This window comes from Artemia sp. Qi Xiang Cuo, chromosome 7 (genome assembly GCF_049724085.1).
Source record: "Artemia sp. Qi Xiang Cuo chromosome 7, ASM4972408v1, whole genome shotgun sequence".
NCBI classification, from domain to species: domain Eukaryota; kingdom Metazoa; phylum Arthropoda; class Branchiopoda; order Anostraca; family Artemiidae; genus Artemia; species Artemia sp. Qi Xiang Cuo.
In genome coordinates, this window is record NC_142800.1 from 67265873 (window position 1) to 67290681 (window position 24809).

The 24809-nt window shown below is 29.3% G+C and overlaps 1 protein-coding gene across 1 annotated transcript in view; it reads right to left on the reverse strand.

Moving 5' to 3' along the window:
* The window catches only part of LOC148950625 (lithocholate 6-beta-hydroxylase-like), a 45116-nt gene that overhangs the window by 7770 nt on the left and 12537 nt on the right, over positions 1–24809 (reverse strand). Inside the window, exon 2 of the mRNA XM_089092519.1 lies at positions 8895–9743. Within this exon, the coding sequence (XP_088948645.1) occupies positions 8895–9743 (849 nt within the window). The remainder of the gene's footprint in view (positions 1–8894; positions 9744–24809) is intronic.

Here is a 24809-nt window from a genome sequence, read left to right on the forward strand (position 1 = left end):
ATTTCACCTCTTGAATATACAGTACAGATACTTCATTCAAGAAACGTGATTAAACACGTTTTGAAACTACATGCTATTTGCATGCCTTTTCTTGGCACCTTTCCAAACGAACGGGGATTCCCCACTGGCTCCTACACATTGCAAAAAGTGAACAGTACAAAAACTCCACGTTTTCAGCCAGACTGGTTTTTTAGACAACACCCATTTTTAGGGACCAATCAGAGACAGCGGAGGTTGCTCTATATACAATAACTTGATTGATGATTGGTTACACACCGCGACGGCGCATACATCGTGAGAGAGACATGCAAAGTCGACATAGCTTTATTTCATATTTTAAGGTTAATTTAGACGAGGTTCCGTGCGCGCACGTAACCTCGTCTAAATTAACCTTAAAAAAATGAAATAAAGCCATTGGTCCAATCTCTGAGGGACCAATCTCTGATTGGTCCCTAAAAATGGGTGTTGTCTAAAAAACCTGTCTGGCTGAAAACGTGGAGTTTTCTTACTGTTCACTTTTTGCAATGTGTAGGAACCAGTGGGGAATCCCTGTTCGTTTGGAAAGGTGCCAAGGAAAGGCATGCAAATAGCATGTAGTTTCAAAACGTGTTTAATCACGTTTCTTGAATGAAGTATCTGTACTGTATATTCAAGAGGTGAAATCAATAAAGAGCTTGTTACTTACTTACAAATATTTTTATAATTTCTTGAATGAAATTTCCGTATTGTGTATCCAAGAGTTGACTTCAAGAAAGAAATTATTACTTACTGAGAATTTTTTCATAATTTCTTGAATTAAATTTCTACATCGTGTAGCTAAGTGAAAATTGTTTGTGATAAAGAGAAAAAAAGTTACTTACTTGCGATTTTTTCATAATTTCTTGAATGAAGTATCTGTACTGTATATCCAAGAGGTTAAATCGATAAGGAGTTGGCTACTTACTTACAAATATTTTCTTAATTTCTTTAATGAAATTTCAGTATTGTGGATCCAAGAGTTGACTTCAAGAAAGAAATTGTTACTTACTGAGAATTTTTTCATAATTTCTTGAATTTAATTTCTACATCATTTATCTAACTCGTGAAAACAATAAAGAGTTTGTTACTTACTTAGAATTTTGTCATAATTTCTTGAGCTAAATTTCTTTTTGTTTATCCAACAGGTGAATTCAAGAAAGAATTTGCTACTTAGACTGAGAATATTTTCGTAATTTATTGAATTTAATTTCTACATCGTATATCTAACTCGTGAAAACAATAGAGAGTTTGTTACTTACTTAGAATTTTGTCATAATTTCTTGAACGAAATGTCTTTTTGTTTGTCCAACAGGTGAATTCAAGAAAGAATTTGCTACTTAGTTACATTTTTTTCATAATTTCTTGTATGAAATTTCCGTATTGTGTATCCAAGAGTTGACTTCAAGAAAGAAATTGTTACTTACTGAGAATTTTTTCATAATTTATTGAATTAAATTTCTACATAGTGTATATAAGTTAAAATGGTTTGTGATAAAGAGAAAAAAAAATTTACTTAATTTAGATTTTTTAATAATTTCTTGAATGAAGTATCTGTACTGTATATGCAAGAGGTGAAATCAATAAAGAGTTTGTTACTTACTTACAAATATTTTCATAATTTCTTGAATGCAATTTCCGTATTGTGTATCCAAGAGTTGACTTCAAGAAAGAAATTGTTACTTACTGAGAATTTTTTTCATAATTTCTTGAATTTAATTTCTACATCGTATATCTAACTCGTGAAAACAATAAAGAGTTTGTTACTTACTTAGAATTTTGTCATAATTTCTTGAACGAAATGTCTTTTTGTTTATCCAACAGGTGAATTCAAGAAAGAATTTGCTACTTAGTTACAATATTTTCATAATTTCTTGAATGAAATTTCCGTATTGTGTATCCAAGAGTTGACTTCAAGAAATAAATTGTTACTTACTGTGAATTTTTTTATAATTTCTTTAATTAAATTTCTAAATCGTGTATAAAAGTGATAATTGTTTTTGATAAAGAGAAAAAAAAGTTACTAAATTTTGATTTTTTCATGATTCCTTGAATGAAGTATCTGTAATGTATATCCATGAGGTGAAATCAATAAGGAGTTTGTTACTTACTTACAAATATTTTCATCATTTCTTGAAAGAAATTTCCATATTGTGTATCCAAGAGTTGACTTCAAGAAAGAAATTGTTACTTACTGAGAATTTTTTTCATAATTTCTTGAATTTAATTTCTACATCGTATATCTAACTCGTGAAAACAATAAAGAGTTTGTTACTTACGTAGAATTTTGTCATAATTTCTTGAACGAGATGTCTTTTTGTTTATCCAACAGGTGAATTCAACAAAGAATTTGCTACTTAGTTACAATTTTTTTATAATTTCTTGAATGAAATTTCCGTATTGTGTATCCAGGAGTTGACTTCAAGAAAGAAATTGTTACTTACTGAGAATTTTTTTATAATTTCTTGAATTAAATTTCTACATCGTGTAGCTAAGTGAAAATTGTTTTTGATAAAGATAAAAAAAAGTTACTTACTTGAGATTTTTTCATAATTTATTAAATGAAGTATATGTAATGTATATCAAAGAGGTGGAATCAATAAAGAGTTTGTTACTTACTTACAAATATTTTCATAATTTCTTGAATGAAATTTCCGTATTGTGTATCCAAGAGTTGACTTCAAGAAAGAAATTGTTACTTACTGAGAATTTTTAAATAATTTCTTGAATTAAATTTCTACATCATGTAGCTAAGTGAAAATTGTTTGTGATAAAGAGAAAAAAAAGTTACTTAATTGCGATTTATTCATAATTTATTGAATGAAATATCTGTACTGTATATCCAAGAGGTGAAATCAATAAAGAGTTTGTTACTTACTTACAAATATTTTCATAATTTCTTGAATGAAATTTCCGTATTGTGTATCCAAGAGTTGACTTCAAGAAAGAAATTGTTACTTACTGAGAATTTTTTTCATAATTTCTTGAATTTAATTTCTAAATCGTATATCTAACTCGTGAAAACAATAAAGAGTTTGTTACTTACGTAGAATTTTGTCATAATTTCTTGAACGAAATGTCTTTTTGTTTATCCAACAGGTGAATTCAAGAAAGAATTTGCTACTTAGTTACAATTTTTTCATAATTTCTTGAATGAAATTTCCGTATTGTGTATCCAGGAGTTGACTTCAAGAAAGAAATTGTTACTGACTGAGAATTTTTTAAAAATTTCTTGAATTAAATTTCTACATCATGTAGCTAAGTGAAAATTGTTTGTGATAAAGAGAAAAAAAAGTTACTTACTTGCGATTTTTTCATAATTTCTTGAATGAAGTATCTGTACTGTATATCAAAGAGGTGAAATCAATAAAGAGTTTGTTACTTACTTACAAATATTTTCATAATTTCTTGAATGAAATTTCCGTATTGTCTATCCAAGAGTTGACTTCAAGAAAGAAATTGTTACTTACTGAGAATTTTTTAATAATTTCTTGAATTAAATTTCTACATCATGTAGCTAAGTGAAAATTGTTTTTTATAAAGAGAAAAAAAAGTTACTTACTTGCGATTTTTTCATAATTTCTTGAATGAAGTATCTGTACTGTATATCCTAGAGGTAAAATCAATAAAGAGTTTTTTACTTACTTACAAATATTTTCATAATTTCTTGAATGAAATTTCCGTATTGCGAATCCAAGAGTTGACTTCAAGAAAGAAATTATTACTTACTGAGAATTTTTTTAATAATTTCTTGAATTTAATTTCTACATCTTATATCTAACTCGTGAAAACACTATAGAGTTTGTTACTTACTTAGAATTTTGTCATAATTTCTTGAACGAAATGTCTTTTTGTTTATCCAACAGGTGAATTCAAGAAAGAATTTGCTACTTAGTTACAATTTTTTCATAATTCCTTGAATTAAATTTCCGTATTGTGTATCCAAGAGTTGACTTCAAGAAAGAAATTGTTACTTACTGAGAATTTTTTAAAAATTTCTTGAATTAAATTTATACATCATTTAGCTAAGTGAAAATTGTTTTTGATAAAGAGAAAAAAAAGTTACTTACTTTCGATTTTTTCATAATTTATCAAATGAAGTATCTGTACTGTATATCAAAGAGGTGAAATCAATAAAGAGTTTGTTACTTACTTAAAAATATTTTAATAATTTCTTGAATGAAATTTCCGTATTGTCTATCCAATAGTTGACTTCAAGAAAGAAATTGTTACTTACTGAGAATTTTTTAATAATTTCTTGAATTAAATTTCTACATAATGTAGCTAAGTGAACATTGTTTGTGATAATTAGAAAAAAAGTTAATTACTTGCGATTTTTTCATAATTTCTTGAATGAAGTATCTGTACTGTATATCCAAGAGGTAAAATCAATAAGGAGTTTGTTACTTACTTACAAATATTTTCATAATTTCTTGAATGAAATTTCCGTATTGTGTATCCAAGAGATGACTTCAAGAAAGAAATTTTTACTTACTGAGAATTTTTTCATAATTTCTTGAATTAAATTGCTACATCGTGCATCTAAGTCATGTAAACAATAAAGAGTTTGTTACTTACTTAGAATTTTGTCATAATTTCTTGAACGAAATGTCTTTGTTTATCCAGCAGGTGAATTCAAGAAAGAATTTGCTACTTACTTACAATTTTTTCATAATTTCTTTAATGAAAATTTCTGTATTCTGTATCCAAGAGGTGACTTCAAGAAAGAATTTGTTACTTACTTACTTACTTACAATTTTTTCATAGTATCTTAAATGAAGTTTCTGCATTGTGTATTCAAGAGGTGACTTCAGGAAAGAGTTTGTTACTTGCTTACAATAGAACTATTCTAAAGAATAAAGACGGGTTAAGCTTAAAGATATTTATAGCTTAAACGTATTAACAGATTTTTTTTTTGAAAAAATAAAACAACAAATGTTTACATAAAAATAATACTTAGAGTTCACTCTTAAACATCCACAAACGATGGTCCCATGATATAGAATAGTTTTTACCATGTCTTATGGATTTATCACAATCATATATGTTCTTAGGTATCCACTGTGCGAAGAACCTAACCTCGTCTTCAGGACGGTGATAACCCCCTTCAAATTTAGCACACTTAAACTCTTCTAGATTCAAAAGTGGAATCCTAGGGTCACACTTTTGAATTAAAACTTTATCTATAGGTACAGTGCCTTTTACGTAGAGTGCTTCAACCCCGAAAAAGCTGAAAATTTCACTGACTTCCTCCTGAACATTTCTCAGTTCCAGACCAGTATTATTAAGTGGTGGTATTACTCTATCGTAGAATCCCAGTCGTTTCATATGACGTAATGTAGTACTCCACAAGCTCTTATCATACTCAAACATGTTATAGTTCACTATCCAATGATAACAGTCAATTTCTTCGAGTTCCATAGACAATAATAAAAATACACATTCAAATATAACACCACAAGATGATTATTTCAAATTGATAAATTCTGTGTCATACAGTCCTATCATCTTGGAAGTTATTAATGTAGTTGTTAAGTAGAAAAATACTTCATCAAACTTTTCTATCTTCGCTCAAGGTTGAATGGAGTTATGGCTAGGGGGATGAGTCCTAAAACCATCTGAATTCATTGTGGGGGGAGTCATAAAACCCCTGGAAGTCATTGCGGGGAGGAGTCATTGAGCTCTCGCTAACTGTGAAATTCTGTGTCATACAGTCCTATCATCTTGGAAGTTATTAATGTAGTTGTTAAGTAGAAAAATACTTCATCAAACTTTTATATCTTCGCTCAATGTTGAATGGAGTTATGGCTAGAGGGATGAGTCCTAAAACCATCTGAATTCATTGGAGGGAGGAGTCATAAAACCCTCCAGGAACCTAACACCCGTGAATATCTAAAAAACTGTGTCTGAAAACCCAAACAGCTAATTAGATATTCTAATTCATGATTTCAGGCACGTAAGGCTCAATAGTAACCGAAACTCTATTCCTACAAGTTAGGTTAGAATAAAAGAATGTGGTAATTATATTGGCTTACACTGAAAATAATTGAACAGAAAAAATAAAACCCCGATAAATATTTACACAGAGTCTCAAACCCCCCGTAAAGCTATTTTAAAAGGTATAAGAATTATTTATTTAACAGAAATCCTCGCTTTTTGAACGAACACCGTGTAAAGAAAAAATCACACGGAATAAAATGACAGAGCCCCTCAAACCCCGTAAAGCTATTTTAAAAGGTATAAGAATTATTTATTTAACAGAAATCCTCGCTTTCAATTTAAATGAAAATATATAAGAATTATTTATTTAACAGAAATCCTCGCTTGTTGAACGAACACCATGTAAAGAAAAAATCACACGTAATAAAACGACAGAGTCCCTCAAACCCCGTAAAGCTATTTTGAAAGTTATAACAATTATTTATTTAACAGAAACCTTCGCTATCAATTGGACAGAAAAAATATAAGAATTATTTATTTAACAGAAATCCTCGCTTTTTGAATGAACACCATGTAAAGAAAAAATCACACGGAATAAAAGGACAGAGTCCCTCAAACCCCGTAAAGCTATTTTAGAAGGTATAACAATTATTTATTTAACAGATATCCTCGCTTTCAATTGAACGGAAAAAATATAAGAATTATTTATTTAACAGAAATCCTCGCTTTTTGAACGAACACCATGTAAAGAAAAAATCACAAGGAATAAAACGACAGAGCCCCTCAAACCCCGTAAAGCTATTTTAAAAGGTATAACAATTATTTATTTAACAGAAATCATCGCTTTCAATTGAACGGAAAAAATTAAGAATTATTTATTCAACAGAAATCCTCGCTTTCAATTGAACGAACACCATGTAAAGTAAAAATCACATGGAATAAAAAGACAGAGTCCCTCAAACCCCGTAAGGCTATTTTAAAAGGTATAACAATTATTTATTTAACAGAAATCCTCGCTTTCAATTGAACGGAAAAATTATAAGAATTATTTATTTAACAGAAATCGTCGCTTTCAATTGAATGAACACCATGTAAAGAAAAAATCACACGGAATAAAACGACAGAGGCCCTCAAACCCCGTAAAGGTATTTTAAAAGGTATAACAATTATTTATTTAACAGAAATCCTCGCTTTCAAGTGAACGGAAAAAATATAATAATTATTTATTTAACAGAAATCCTCTCTTTTTGAAGTAACACCATGTAAATAAAAAATCACACGGAATAAAACTACAGAGTCCCTCAAACCCCGTAAAGCTATTTTAGATGGTATAACAATTATTTATTTAACAGAAATCCTCGATTTCAATTGAACGGAAAAAAAAATATAAGAATTATTTATTTAACAGAAATCCTCGCTTTTTGAACGAACACCATGTAAAGAAAAAATCACACGGAATAAAACGACAGAGCCCCTCAAACCCCGTAAATCTATTTTAAAAGTTATAAAAATTATTTATTTAACATAAATAATCGATTTAAATTTATCGGAAAAAATATAATAATTATTTACTTAACATAACTCCTCGATTTTTTAACTAACAAATTTTAAATAAAAAATCACACTTAACAACACGACAGAGACCCTCAAACCCCGTAAAGCTATTTTAAAAGGTATAAAAATTATTTATTTAACAGAAATCCTCGATTTAATTTGAATGTAAAAAATAAAATATTTATTTTTTTAAATTAATTTATCTCTTTTTTAACTAACACCATTTAAAGAAAAAATAACAGGTAAAAACACGACAGAGCCCCTCAAACCCCGTAAAGCTATTTTAAAAGGTATAACAATTATTTATTTAACATAAATCCTCGATTTAAATTTAACTTAAAAAATATAACAATTATTTATTTAACATAAATCCTCGATTTAAATTGAACGAACACCATTTAAAGAAAAAATCACAGGGAATAAAACGACAGAGTCCCTCAAACCCCGTAAAGCTATTTTAAAAGGTATAACAATTATTTATTTAACAGAAAACTTTGCTTTAAATTGAAAGGAAAAAATATAAGAATTATTTATTTAACCGAAATCCTCGCTTTCAATTGAATGAACACCATGCAAAGAAAAAATACATAGATCCTATTTTAAATTGACAATACTTATCAAACATCACTTGTGTATTATACAGATCATATATCTCTTTACCCCTTTTTAAATGTTAATCAAATAATTCTGATTATAATGTCCGATTTTTCGTCTGCTTTTCAAAATGTTCGTATTTGGAACTCTGTCAGTTAACACTAAGCTGTAAATTGAGTAACTCTCTCGCAATAACAATAGGCTTAGCAGTGATTAAATCTCATTGTCGGCGACAATTCAAATCAGATCAGAGTTGTGCAAATGGAAATACCTTTTCGCAAATTGAGTTAGCTTCTATTTCATAGACAAAATATTTGAATTCCTTTTATTCAAATCACCTATCAAGTTATCAAAAAATATATGAACTAGAAATCTGGTCTGTAAATTGTGTCAGAAAAACTTGTCCGTTAAAAATTTATTTTCAACTAATTCATCCGGGGTTTTTCACAAGCAATTCGTACTATCCTCGCTCGTTCAATTTGCGAATCTCATTATCCTTTTTTGCAAAAATTTTACAAAGATATGTATACCATGAACTAGAATTTGGCAAATTGCGTCAGAACAACTTGTCCTTCATAACACGTTATGCAAAGCCCATCAAACCAGATTATACCCACCAGAAACCTGTTTGGTACAGGGGCGCAAGCAAATTCCATATTAGCATTCTACTATTATGTTTTGTTATATTTCATTGGGATTAACCTAAGTTCACTTCTTGGGTGTGTTTCCAATAACCGACAAGTAGCTTAAATGGTTTTTACAAGGCTTCGGAATATCAGTGAGTTACTTACCCTGCTAAGAAAAACAGCAGAGACTGTGCGACAACAATTTCCTGTACTTCCTCTGAATTCAGCTGACCCTTTTTTGCTGCTTCACTTACAGCTTCCAGTGACATTTCGATAAAGTCATTATAGCTTAAATTGGAATGTACCCTTTGTTTCACTAGAGCTTCTGTTATTGATGTAAAAAATTGCCACTGCTTCAATTTAATCATTTGTCCAAAGGTATAACCACCTAACCAAGGCAGAATAAAGGGGATGATAGCCAATGGGCTGCTGGTGAGGTTTGGTCCAAAAAGAAAAGAGGCGTATTCAACAAATTTATTACTATTTTCATCTCCCCCTTTTATATCAACCCCAAAACAGCAGGAAGCAATCACGTCCATTGTGTATGTACCAAACTCATTCTTAGCTTCAAAAATGCCGTCACTTTTTTTTATGCTTTCTTTGAGACTTGATACCAGACGACGAGAACATTCTTCCATGATGACGGACATACGCTTTATTTTGCCCGAGCTAAAAGCAGGCGATATAGCTGCTCTAATTGCCTTCCATTCTCTGTTGACCGCAATAGTTATAAACTTTCGGAAGATTCTGTTTTTTATGCTAAACTTCCTTCTATTGATGAAGTGATCAAAGTCTTTGACGAAAATATTTCTTATAATGTCAGGTTCTGCTATGTTAATGACGGGCGTGGCTCCATCAAAGGTTCCAAAAACTTTCCCGTATTTCTGATAGAGCTGTTGATCGTATTCTGGAAGCACTTTTTTCCAAATGTTCCAGGCGTTGCCGAATATTGGGATTGGCTCTGGTCCAGGAATATTGGCTGCTTTGAACACAGAATAAGTGACTTGTTTCCACCTAAAAGTACAAAAAAAATTTCTTCACAAAAACTGGTTAACATTACCGTGATAATTATCAAAAATTCATTCATACAATTCTTGAGTCTACGTAAAAATCAGTGCTGATAATATCAAAAGGATTCGCAGAGCAAACAGGCTTATCAATTTGGGCCTGTAAGAGCAATTGTATAAGGAATTTTTTTTTTACAAAACTGGATACGGAATTTGTCGTTCCTTCAGTTCTGTTAATAAAAAAAAAAAATTAAGAAAAAAAAAAAAAAAAAGTTTTTTTGGTCTGAAAATAAGGAGCAACATTAAAACTCAAAACGAATAGTTATTATTCGTATTTGAAGGGGCTACGCCCTTCCTCAACACCTTGCTCTTCTTGCCAAGTTCTTAGTACCTTTAATAAGCTTTCTATTCTAATTAAACGGCCCTTGTGTTTCAGCTGTCGTTCTTATAAATTGGGACAAATAGTCAAACTGTATTGTAAAGAGCAAGATATTGAGGAGTGGGCAACCCCTTTATATACGAATAATTCCTGTTCTTTCTGAGTTTTAGTGCTCCTCATTGCTTTCAGTTGAAAAAACTTGTTTATTTATTTAATTCTGATCGTTCTTCAAGTAATGCCGGTAAATCTCGCTCACTCTCCGTGAAAAATTCCCTCCCTCTCATGGGAAACTCCCCCGTGGAAAATTTCTCCCAGGAAAATACACCCTAACCGTAAATTCCTTGTGGATGATTCCATCCTTGCTAAAATCCCCCCCCTTCTGTTTAATTTCTTGTAGACGGTTCAGCCTGAAGACACTTTTACGTATATAGGAGGGCTGCCCCTCCTCAATACCTCGCTCTTTACGCTAAATTTTGATTTTTGTTCCAATTATTTAAGAATGAATCCTGAGACACAAGGGCCGTTTAAATAGAATGATCAGCTTTTTTAAATATTATAAAAAAAAATTAGTGTAAAGAGCGAGGTATTTAGGAGGTGGCAACCCCCTTCTTATACGTAAAAAATCGGATCGTTTTAAGGGTTAATGTTGCTCCTTACTTTTAGTTGTAAAAACTTGTTTATCTATTTAATTTTTCTGATCGTTTTTATAGTATTGCCGGGAAATCTGGCTCCCCCTCCATGGAAGATTCCCTTCCCCTAGGAAAAATTTTTTCTTGGAAAGAAACTCCCATGTACCCCCTTCCGATATGTAAATACTAGATTTAAACAGTTGGCGAAGTTCATAGCTTGCAGCCCTTTCTCTGGGGTCTGGGAGGGGGGGGGTGTGTGTAAAGTCATCCTCAAAGACATAGTTATTGGATCTTTAGACTATGCTGAACAAAATGGTTATCTAACAAAATTGATCGGGTGGTTTTGGGGAAGAAAGGGTCGTGGTAGGGGACAAGCTGTCCTCCAATATTTTTGTCGGTTAAAAAGGCACTAGAAGTTTTGATTTCATATCAAATGAGCCCCCTCCTATCTTTTAGGATCACTGGACGATACGAATCTATCTGGAAAAAAAATAAATAAACACACATCCTTAATCTTTCTTCTGGCAAAAAAAGAAAAGCAAAATTCCACATATTTATATATACGAGCTTGAAACCTCTACAGCAGGGTTCTCTGATATGCTAAATCTGATGGTGGGATTTTCATTAAGATCACTTTATTTTGGCGGAGTATTTCTCCCCTTTTCAAAAATTAGTTTTCAAGCTCGTAGCTTTCGATGGGTAACATTAAACTTGATAAATTTTATATATTTTGAATTATCATCAAAACTCGATTCGTCTTAGAGTTTCGGTTACTATTGAGCCGCATCGCTACTTACTTACAGTTCGCTACCACGAACTGTTTCTTTCCAGATGTACAATATTCATTCAGTTTACCCAGCAAAGTCAATGGACCTAAGAAAATTTCCAGGATTTTCAAAAAAATGGGTGGGGAACCCCACTAAAGTCAAAGAATCTTAATGAAAATAACACCCTCTAATTCAGTGTATCAGTGAGCCATACTGTAGAGGTTAAAAGCTCATATCTGCAATTAAATAAAAAACAAGTTTTTTCGACTGATAGTAAGGAGCAACATTAAAACTTAAAACGAAAAGAAATTATTACGTATATGAAGGTGATTGCCCCCTCCTAAATACCCCGCTCCTTACACTTAAGTTTTTTTGTACTTTTAAAAAAGCTTCTTATTGTTCTAATTAAACGACCCCTTGTGTTTCAGGAGCGGTTCTTAAAGAATTGGGACAAAATTCTAACTTTAGCGTAAAGAGCAAGGTGTTGAGGAGGGGGCAATCCCCTTCATATACGTAATAATTTTTGTTCCTTTGAAGTTTTAATGTTGCTTTTTACTTTCAGCTGATAAAAAATGTTTTTTCTTTTATTCAATTTCTGATTGTCTTTTGAATAATACCAGGAGGTCAGCCCTACCTCCAAATTGAATAATTACCCATAACAACTCCACGCTTAAAATTGAGACGGAAAAGAGAAAGCAAGACATAAGTCGTGGTTACCAGTAGAAGGGCCTCAATTGATCGTGTCACGCACCCCTGCTGCCACCTATAACTTTTTTGCACCCCATATATGGGCATAGTCCCTAGGGAGAACACGTGGTTTATGGTTTTCTCACTGAGAATGAAAAAACAGGAATTTTCTCACTTGGAAAAACAGGAATTTTCTCACATTTATGGATGTCAACAGCAATTTATGTATGTTTCATGGTTTTTGTCAGTGAGAATGGAAAAACAGTATTTTTCTCACTTTGCTGTCAGTCATTAATCAAATTGTTTCCCGGCAAAGTTTAGTAATGTCTGACAGGTACTGCTCCAGGAATAGATCCAAGTCATTAATGTCTTTGCCTCGGAAACAACTCTTTTGGTCGAACTCCAAAGGATATTAATAACCAAACGCCATAGAAACAATTCTCCATGAAACATCTTAGCGATGAATTGTTTTAGCGCGGGAATCAGATTTTTATTAATTTGAAATGCATTAGCGCAGAGATGCCAAAAACAAAAGGAACACGCTGAATTACGTTTAGGGGATTATTTGGGCGAAACGGTTTTAGACAGCTTATGGAATTATTTCGGCGAAACCGTTAGAGACGATGATTTAAAAGATGATTTAAAAGAAGATTTTAGAAGAGGTTTTGAGTGTGATCGTTATAATACACAAGTTCCATTTGAACAGTGTTGTGAGGTCCTCTACCCCAACCCCAAAGGGTTCCGATCCCCCACCCCAACCCCGAAGGAAGCCCCCGGTACTCAAAGGTCCCCCAAGCTCCCAAAGAGCCCCAGCCCCCCAAACGCCCTCCTCAGACCCTCAAAGGCCCTACTCTGGTCCTCAATGGACCCCCCGACCCCCAAAGGGCCCCCCCCGGACCCCAGAGGTCCTCCCCCCGGTCCTCCAAGGTCCCCCGGGCCCGAGAAGCGCCGCGGGCCAGGAATGCGCCACATGGGGATGCGCCGCAGGGGATGCGCAACGGGTCGGGGGAAGCGCCGCATGGATGCGCCGCAGGAATGCGCCGCAGGGATGTGTCGCAGAGATGCGCCGCAGGGGTGCGCCGCAGGGGTGCGCCGCTTTTTGTTAGAGTTCTAGTTTACTTTAATTTTAGTTAAGAGTTTGATGTTTTACCTTTGAGTTTCAGTTAGAGTTCTTGTTTAGTTTTAGTTAAGAGTTTAGAGTTTTTAGCTTAGAGTTTTTGTTGAAGTTCTAGTTTAGTTTAGTTTTAGTTAATAGTTTAGAGTTTTAGCTTAGAGTCTTAGCTTAGAGTTTTTGTTAGAGTTCTAGTTTAGTTTAATTCTAGTTAAGAGTTTGATGTTTTACCTTTGAGTTTCAGTTAGAGTTCTAGTTTAGTTTAGTTTTAGTTAAGAGTTTAGAGTTTTTAGCTTAGAGTCTTAGCTTAGAGTTTTTGTTGAAGTTCTAGTTTAGTTTAGTTTTAGTAAATAGTTTAGAGTTTTAGCTTAGAGTCGTAGCTTAGAGTTTTTGTTAGAGTTCTAGTTTATTTTAGTTTTAGTTAAGAGTTTAGAGTTTTTAGCTTAGACTTATCTTAGAGTTTTTTTGTTAGAGTTCTAGTTTAGTTTAATTTTAGTTAAGAGTTTGATTTTTTTACCTTTGAGTTTCAGTTAGAGTTTTAGTTTAGTTTTAGTTAAGAGTTTGGTGTTTTACCTTATAGTCTTAGCTTAGAGTTTTAATTTGAGTTCTAGTTTAGTTTAGTTTTAGTTAAGATTTTAGAATTTTAGCTTAGAGTTTTTTTGTTAGAGTTCTAGTTTAGTTTAATTTTAGCTAAGAGTTTGATTTTTTACCTCTGAGTTTCAGTTAGAGTTCTAGTTTAGTTTTAGTTAAGAGTTTAGAGTTTTTAGCCTAGAGTTTTTATTGAAGTTCTAGTTTAGTTTAGTTTTAGTTAATAGTTTAGAGTTTTAGCTTAGAGTCTTAGCTTAGAGTTTTTGTCAGAGTTCTAGTTTAGTTTAATTTTAGTTAAGAGTTTGATGTTTTACCTTTGAGTTTCAGTTAGAGTTCTAGTTTAGTTTAGTTTTAGTTAAGAATTTAGAGTTTCTAGCTTAGAGTAATAGCTTAGAGTTTTGTGCGTATGTGTGTGTAAGTTTTTTTGTGTGTGCGAGTTTTTTTTGTGTTTGCACATATCAATTCTATTTTACTAAGATAACATAATATTTTCTAGTTTTTATATGTGTGTAATACTTTTGTTTGTTTTTTTTTTTTTTAGTTTTTGTGTAAGTTTGTTTGTTTGTTTTTTTTTATGTGTGTTTTAGGTTTTTTTGTGCGTGTGTAAGTTTTTGTGTGTGTGTGTAAGTTTTTTTTGTTTATGTAAGTTTTTTGTGTGTGTAAGTTTTTTGTGTGTATGTAATTTTTTGTGTGTATGTAAGTTTTTTTGTGTGTGTAAGTTTTTGTGTGTGTGTGTAAGTTTTTGTGTGTGTATAAGTTTTTTTTGTGTTTGTGTTTGTTTTTTTGTTTTCTTATTATTTTTTGTGTGTTTAATTTTGTTGTTTTGTTTTTAATTTTTTGTGTTTTCTTTTTATTTTATTTTATTTTAATTTTTTATTTTATTTTAATTTTTCTTGGTTTTTTTTAATTTTTTATTTGTTTGTAAGTTTTTGTGTGTGTGTAAGTGTGTGTCTAATAAGTTTTTGTGTGTGTTTAAGTTTTTGTGTGTGTTTAAGTTTTTGTGTGTGTGTAAGTTTTTTTGTGTGTGTAATTTTTTTTTTGTATGTTGTGTGTGTTTTTGTTTTTTTTTGTGTAAGTTTGTGTGTGTGTTTTATTTTTTTTTTGCCTGTGTAATTTTTTTTGTGTGTTTAATTTTTTTGTTTGTCTGTATGTTTTTTTGGGGTGTTATTTTTTTTTTTTTTTGTAAGTTTTTTTGTGTGTGTAATTTTTTTTTTTTGTGTTAGTTTTTTTGTGTGTGTTATTTATTTTGTGTGTTTAATTTTTAGTGTTTGTTTTATTATTTTTTTGTGTGTGTAATTTTTTGTTTGTGTGTGTAAGTTTTTGTGTGTGTTTAAGTTTTTGTGTGAGTGTAAGTTTTTATGTGTGTGTAAGTTTTCGTGTGTGTGTAAGTTTTTGTGTGTGTGTAAGTTTTTGTTTATGAGTAATTTTATTTTTGTTTTTTTTATTATGTTTGTGTTTTTTTAATTTTTTTTGTTTTTGTTTTATTTTTTGTGTGTTTTTTATTTTCTGTGTGTGTGTGTTAGTTTTTGTGTGTGTGTAAGTTTTTGTGTGTGTGTAAGTTTTTTGTGTGTGTGTAAGTTTTTGTGTGTGTGTAGGTTTTTTTTTGTTTTTAAGTTTTTGTGTGTTTAAGTTTTTGTGTGTGTGTAAGAATTTTTGTGGGTTTACTATTTTTTTTGTTTTTTAGTTTTTTTTTGTGTGTGAGTTTTTTTGTGTGTGAGATAGTTTATTTGTGTGTGTGAGTTTTTGTTTGTGTGTTAGTTTTTTTGTGTGTGTGTGTTAGATTTTGTGTGTGTGTGTGTAAGTGTTTGTGTTCGTGTTAGTTTTTGTGTGTGTGTAATTTCTTTTATGGGTGTAAGTTTTTGTGTGTGTGTGTAATTTTATGTGTGTGTGTATGTTTTTGTGTATTTGTAAGTTTTTGTGTGTGTGTTAGTTTTTGTGTGTGTGTGTGTTATTTTTTGTTTGTGTGTGTAATTTTTTGTGTGTGTGTTAGTTTTTTTGTTTGTTTTATTTTTTGTGTGTGTGTAAGTTTTTTTTTATGTGTGTCAGTTTTTGTGTGTGTGTTAGTTTTTTTGTGTGTGTGTTATTTTTTGTGTTTGTTTAAGTTTTTGTGTGTGTGTTATTTTTTGTGTGTGTGTGTAAGTTTTTTTTTTGTGTTTAAGTTTTTTTGTTTTTTTAAGTTTTTTTTTGTTTGTAAGTTTTTGTTTGTGTTTAAGTTTTTGTGTGTGAGTGTAAGTTTATGTGTGTGTGTAAGTTTTTGTGTGTGTGTAAGTTTTTGTGTGTGTGTAAGTTTTTGTATGTGTGTAAGTTTTTGTTTGTGTGTAAGTTTTTTTTTGTGTGTAAGTTTTAGTGTGTGTGTTTGTAAGCTTTTGTGTGTGTGTGAGTTTTTGTGTGTGTACCCATATCAATTCTATTTTCCTAAGATAATATAAAAATTTCCACTTCAATTCAGATTTTTCTCAAACAGATGAAAGAATTTAAAATACTGTTCTAAATTTTTCATAGAAGATAGAAAAGTTCAAGTTCTCTTCTGAATTTTACCAAAGAACATAATTCAATTCTAATTTCTCCAGAGAAAATAAAAAGCTTCCACTTCAGTTTTAAGTTCACCAAGACATGAAAAATTTAAAGTTCACTTCTAAATTTTTCAGTAGAAGATAGGAAAAGTTATAATATGATTGTGATTATTTTCCATGAAGATAAAAAGTTTCACTTTAATTCTAAATTTTCTTAAATTCATTTCCGACCTTTCTCAAAGATATAAAGAAATTTTAAGTTCTGTTCCAAATATTTTCCCGGAAGAAGAGAAGTTCAACTTCGATTCTGAATTTTCTCAATGAAAATGAAATAATTTATTGATCAATTATATTTTCCCAAAATAATATAAAAAGTTTCCACTTCAGTTCAGATTTTTCTCAAAGAGATGAAAAAATTTAAAATGCTCTTCAAAATTTTTCTTAGAGGATAGAAAAGTTCAAGTTCTCTTCTGAATTTTACCAAAGAATACATTTCACTTCTAATTTTTCCATAGAAAATAAAGAGCTTCCACAGATTATTTTCCATGAAGATAAAAAGTTTCAATTTAATTCTAAATTTTCTTAAATTCAATTCAGACCTTTCTCAAAGAGATGAAAAAATTTCAAGTTATGTTCCAAATATTTTCCCGGAAGAAGAAAAGTTAAACTTCGATTCTGAATTTTCTCAATGAAAATGAAATAAGTTATTGATCAATTCTATTTTCCTAAAATAATATAAAATTTTACACTTCAATTCAGATTTTTCTCAAAGAGATGAAAAAATTTAAAATACTGTTCCAAATTTTTATTACAAGATAGAAAAGTTCAAGTTCTCATCTGAATTTTACCAAAGAACATAATTCAATTCTAATATCTCCAGAGAAAATAAAAAGCTTCCACTTCCGTTTTAAGTTGACCAAGACATAAAAAATTTAAATTTCAGTTCTAAATTTTTCCGTAGAAGATAGGAAAAGTTATACTATGATTGTGATTATTTTCCGTGAAGATGAAAAGTTTCACTTTAATTCTAAATTTTCTTAAATTCAGTTCTGACTTTTCACATAGAGATGAAAAAATTTAAAGTTCTGTTCCAAATTTTTCATTGGAGATAGGAAAAGTTATACTTTGATCGTGAATATTCAAGTTCTCTTCTGAATTTTACCAAAGAACATAATTCAATTCTAATTTCTCCATAGAAAATAAAAAGCTTCCACTTCATTTTTAAGTTCACCAATAAATAAAAAATTTAAATTTCAGTTATAAATTTTTCCGTAGAAGATATGAAAAGTTATACTATGATTGTGATTATTTTCTATGAAGATAAAAAGTTTCACTTTAATTCTAAATTTTCTTAAATTCAATTCCGACTTTTCTCAATGAGATGAAAAAGTTTAAAGTTCTGTTCCAAATATTTTCCCGGAAGAAGAAAAGTTCAACTTCGATTCTGAATTTTCTCAATGAAAATGAAATAAGTTATTCAATTCTATTTTCCCAAAATAATATAAAAAGTTTCCACTTCAGTTCAGATTTTTCTCAGAGATGTAAAAATTTTAAATACTGTTCCAAATTTTTCATAGAAGATAGAAAAGTTCAAGTTCTCTTCAGAATTTTACCAAAGAACACAATTCAATTCTAATTTCTCCAGAAAAAATAAAAAGCTTCCACAGATTATTTTCCATGAAGATAAAAAAATTTCCATAGAAGATAGGAAAAGTTATACTATGATTGTGATTATTTTCTATGAAGATAAAAAGTTTCACTTCAATTTTAAATTTTCTCAAAGAAGTGAAGAAAAGTTCAACTTCGATTCTGAATTTTCGCGTTGAAAATGAAATAAGTTATTGATCAATTCTATTTCCCCAAAATAATATAAAAATTTTCCACTTCAGTTCAGATTTTTCTAAAACAGATTAAAAAATTTTAAATACATTTCAAAATTTTTTAATAGAAGATATAAAAGTTCAAGTTCTCTTCTGAATTTTACCAAAGAACATAATTAAATTCTAATTTCTCCAGAGAAAATAAAAAGCTTACACGTCAGTTTTAAGTTCACCACTACATAAAAAATTTAAAGTTCAGTTATAAATTTTACCATAGAAGATCATAAAAGTTATACTATGATTTTGATTATTTTTATGAAGATAAAAATTTTCACTTTAATTCTAAATTTTCTTAAATTCAATTTCGACCTTTCTTAAGGAGATGAAAAAATTTAAACTTCTGGTCCAAATATTTTCCCGGGAGAAGAAAAGTTCAATTTCGACTCTGAATTTTCTCAATGAAAATGAAATAAGTTATTGATCAATTCTATTTTCCTAAAATAATATAAAATTTTCCACTTCAATTCAGATTTTTCTCAAAGAGATAAAAAAATTTAAAACATTGTACCAAATTTTTCATAGAAGATAGGAAAAGTTATACTTTGATTGTGAATATTCTCCATGAAGATATGGAGCTCCACTTTAATTCTGAGTTTTCTCGAAGAAGTGCAAAATGTACAAGTTCTCTTCTGAATTTTCTTAGAGAGAGAAAAAAAAGTTAGCTCAATTCTGAAATTTACCATTGAAAATAAAAAAGCTTCCTTTTCAGTTCCAAAGTCCTCAATGACATAAGAAATATAAAGTTCAATTGTAAAATTTTCCTTATAAAATAGGAAAGGCTATACTATGATTTCGATTATTTAACACGAAGATAAAAAATTTAAATTTATTTCTAATTTTTCTTTAATTCGATTCATTCATCTAACCACCAAAAATAATAGGTTAGGTTAGGTTAGGTATAAATAAATATTAATAAATAATTAGAAACATTTCTCCATGTTTAAGTTAGGTTAGGTTAGGTAAACTTATCACGAGCGCTCATGATAAGCTAACCTAACCTAACTTAAACATGGTAAAAAGATTAAATTAGGTTAGGTTAGGCTAGATTAAGTTAGGTTAGGTTAAGTTAGGTTAGGTTAAGTTAGGTTAGGTTAGGTTAGCCTACGTCCGCGCGCGCACGAAGCATAACCGAACCTAACCTAACTTAACCTAACCTAACTTAATCTAGCCTAACCTACCCTAATTTAATCTTTTTACCATGTTTAAGTTAGGTTAGGTTAGCTTATCATGAGCGCTCGTGATAAGTTTACCTAACCTAACCTAACTTAAACATGTAGAAATGTTTCAAATTATTTATTAATATTTATTTATACCTAACCTAACCTATTGTTTTTTGTGGTTAGATTAATGAAATGAATTTAAGAAAAATTAGAAATAAAGTGAAACTTTTTATCTTCATGGTAAATAATCACAAACATAGTATAGCCATTCCTATCTTCTAAGGAAAAATTTTGCATTGAACTTAAAATTTTTTTTGACTTTTAGAAATTAGGAACTGAAATGGAAGCTTTTCATTTTCAATGGTAAATTTCAGAATTGAGCTAACTTTTTTCTCTTCTCTAAGAAAATTCAGAAGAGAACTTGTACATTTTGCACTTCTTCGAGAAAACTCAGAATTAAAGTGGAGCTCCATATCTTCATGGAGAATATTCACAATCAAAGTATAACTTTTCCTATCTTCTATGAAAAATTTGGTACAATGTTTTAAATTTTTTTATCTCTTTGAGAAAATCTGAATTGAAAGTGGAAAATTTTATATTATTTTAGGAAAATAGAATTGATCAATAACTTATTTCATTTTCATTGAAAAATTCAGAATCGAAATTGAACTTTCTTCTTCCGGAAAAATATTTGGAACAGAACTTTAAATTTTTTCATCTCTTTGAGAAAGGTCGGAATTGAATTTAAAAAGATTTAGAATTAAAGTGAAACTTTTTATCTTCATGAAAATAATCAAAATCATAGTATAACTTTTCTTATCTTCTATGGAAAAATTTAGAACTGAACTTTAAATTTTTTATGTCTTGGTGAACTTAAAACTGACGTGGAAGCTTTTTATTTTCTCTGGAGAAATTAGAATTGAATTATGTTCTTTGGTAAAATTCAGAAGAGAACTTGAACTTTTCTTTCTTCTATGAAAAAATTTGGAACTGTATTTAAAATTTTTTCATCTGTTTGAGAAAAATCTGAACTGAAGTGGAAATTTTTTTTATTATTTTGGGGAAATAGAATTGATCAATAACTTATTTTATTTTCAATGCGAAAATTCAGAATCGAAGTTGAACTTTTCTTCACTTCTTTGAGAAAATTTAAAATTGAAGTGAAACTTTTTATCTTCATAGAAAATAATCACAATCATTGTATAACTTTTCCTATCTTCTATGGAAATTTTTTTTTATCTTCATGGAAAATAATCTGTGGAAGCTTTTATTTTCTCTGGAGAAATTAGAATTGAATTTTGTTCTATGGTAAAATTCAGAAGAGAACTTGAACTTTTCTATCTTCTATGAAAAATTTGGAACAGTATTTAAAATTTTTTCATCTCTTTGAGAAAAATCTGAACTGAAGTGGAAACTTTTTATCTTATTTTGGGAAAATAGAATTGATCAATAACTTATTTCATTTTCATTGAGAAAATTCAGAATCGAAGTTGAGCTTTTCTTCTTCCGAGAAAATATTTGGAACAGAACTTTAAATTTTTTCATCTCATTGCGAAAAGTCGGAATTGAATTTAAGAAAATTTAGAATTAAAGTGAAACTTTTTATCTTCATAAAAAATAATCACAATCATAGTATAACTTTTCATATCTTATACAGAAATATTTATAACTTAACTTTAAATTTGTTATGTATTGGTGAACTTAAAACTGAAGTGGAAGCTTTTTATTTTTTCTGGAGAAATTATAATTGAATTGTGTTGATTTGTAAAATTCAGAAGAGAACTTGAATATTCACGATCAAAGTATAACTTTTCCTATCTTCAATGAAAAATTTGGAACATAACTTTAAATTTTTTCATCTCTATGTGAAAAGTCGGAAATGAATTTAAGAAAATTTAGAATTAAAGTGAAACTTTTCATCTTCACGGAAAATAATCACAATAATAGTATAACTTTTCCTATCTTATACGGAAAAATTTAGAACTGAAATTTAAATTTTTTATGTCTTGGTCAACTTAAAACTGAAGTGGAAGCTTTTTATTTTCTCTGGAGAAATTAGAATTGAATTATGTTCTTTGGTAAAATTCAGAAGAGAACTTGAACTTTTCTATCTTGTAAGAAAAATTTGGAACTGTATTTTTAATTTTATCATCTCTTTGAGAAAAATCTGAATTGAAGTGTAAAATTTTATATTATTTTATGAAAATGTAATTGATCAATAACTTATTTCATTTTCATTGAGAAAATCCAGAATCGAAGTTTAAATTTTCTTCTTCCGGGAAAATATTTGGAACAGAACTTTAAATTTTTTCATCTCTTTGAGAAATGTCGGAATTGAATTTAAGAAAAGTTAGAATTAAAGTGAAACTTTTTATCTTCATGGAAAATAATCTGTGTAAGCTTTTTATTTTCTTTATAGAAATTAGAATTGAATTGTGTTCTTTGGTAAAATTCAAAAGAGAACTTGAACTTTTCTATCTTCTATGAATAATTTGGAACAGTATTTTAAATTTTTTCATCTCTTTGAGAAAAATTCTGAACTGAAGTGGAAACTTTTCATATTATTTTGGGAAAATAGAATTGATCTATAACTTATTTCATTTTCATTGAGAAAATTCAGAATCGAAGTTGAACTTCTCTTCTTCCGGGAAAATATTTGGAACAGAACTTTAAATTTTTTCATCTCTTTGAGAAAGGTCGGAAATGAATTTAAGAAAATTTAGAATTAAAGTGAAAATTTTTATCTTCATGGAAAATAATCAGAATCATATTATAACTTTTCCTATCTTCTACTGAAAAATTTAGAAGTGAACTTTAAATTTTTCATGTCTTGGTGAACTTAAAACTGAAGTGGAAGATTTATATTTTCTCTGGAGAAATTAGAATTGAATTATGTTCTTTGGTAAAATTCAGAAGAGAACTTGAACTTTTCTATCTTCTATGAAAAATTTAGAACAGTATTTTAAATTCTTTCATCTGTTTGAGAAAAATCTGAATTGAAGTGGAAATTTTTTATATTATTTTAGGAAAATAGAATTGATATGGGTACACACACAAAAACTCACACACACACAAAAGCTTACACACATACACACAAAAACTTACACACACAAAAATACTTACACACACACAAAAACTTACACACATAAAAAAAAGGACACGCACACAAAAACTAACAGAAAAAAAAAATCATTCACGCAAAAATAAACATACACACACACAAAAACACATACACACACACAAAATCTTACACACACACAAAAAATTACACACACACAAAAACATACACACACAAAAAAACTTACACACACACAAAAACATACACACACACAACATCATACACACAAACAAAAACATACACACACACACAAAAACATACACACACACAACCTAATACACACACAAAAAAAAACTTAAGAGAACGCAAAATCATACACACACACAAAAACTTAAACAACAACTAGATATTAAAAAAACACAAAAAATCTTACACACACACACACACAAAAAAATACACACACACAACAACATTCAAACTCACAAAAAAATACACACACACACAAACTCTTACACACACACAAAAGAATACACACACACAAAACCATAAGCAAACCCAAAAACATACACACACACACAAAAACATACACATAAACACACACACACAAACACATACACACACACAAAAACTAACACACACACATAAACTCACACACACACAAAAACTTAAACACACACAAAAACTTACACACACACACAAAAACATACACACACACAAAAACTTACACACCCAAAAAAACTTTCACACACAAAAACTTACAAACAAAAACAAAAATACACACAAACAAAAACATACACACACACAAAAAACTAAAACACACAAAAACAATTACACACACACAAAATCTTACACACACAAACAGAAACTAAAACACTGCCAAAAACTAACAAACACACAAAAACAAATAAACACACACAAACAAACTTACACACACACACAAAAACTTACTCACAAACAAAAACTTACACACACATAAAAACTTACACACACAATAAAACTGACACACACATAAAAAATTACACTCACACACAAAATTACACACACACAAAAACTTACACACACACACAAAAACTTACACACACACAAAAATAAATACACACACACAAAAACTTACACACACACAAAAAAAAAACTTACACACACACAATATATACCAAAAAAAAAAAAAAAAAAACAAACAAAAATAAAAAAATAACAAAAATAACAAAAAAAAAAAAACAAAAAAATAAAAAAAATAAAAATTAAATACCAACATAAAAATAAAAAAAAAAATTTACAATAAAAATTCAAAATATATATAAAAAAAAAACAAAATAAAAAAAAAAATAAAAATTACAACAAACATACAAACAAACAAAAACGTAAATACACAAATAAAACTAACACACACAAAAAACTTAAACACACACACAAAAACTTACACACGCACAAAAAAACTTACACACACACACAAAAAATTACACACACAAAAACTTAAACACAAACAAAAACTTAAACACACACAAAAACTTATTACTCACACACTTACACACACACAAAAACTTACACATACATAAAAACTTACACACACACACGAAAAAATAAAAAAACATACAAAATAACACAAAAAAAAAAAAAAAAAAAACAACAAAAAAAAAAAAAAAACAAACCAAAATTACACACACACAAAAAAAAAAAAAAAACACAAAAAAAAAAAACACACAAAAAAAAAAATAACACACACAAACAAAATAAAACAAACACAAGAAAAATTAAAAAAAAAAAAAAAAAAAAAAAAAAAAAAATAAACAAAACAAAAAAATTAACAAATAAAACATATATACACACAAAAACTTACACACACACACAAAAACTTACACACGCACAAAAAAACTTACACACACACAAAAACTTACACACAAACAAAAACTTAAACACACACAAAAACTTAAACACACACAAAAACTTACACACACACACACACACACGAAAATTTTATATTATTTTAGGAAAATAGAATTGATATGTGCACACACAAAAAAACTCGCACACACACAAAAACTTACACACACACACAAACAAAAACTCTAAGCTAAGACTCTAAGCTAGAAACTCTAAATTCTTAACTAAAACTAAACTAAACTAGAACTCTAACTGAAACTCAAAGGTAAAACATCAAACTCTTAACTAAAATTAAACTAAACTAGAACTCTAACAAAAACTCTAAGCTAAGACTGTAAGCTAAAACTCTAAACTATTAACTAAAACTAAAATAAACTAGAACTTCAATAAAAACTCAAGGATAAAAAATCTAAAATCTTA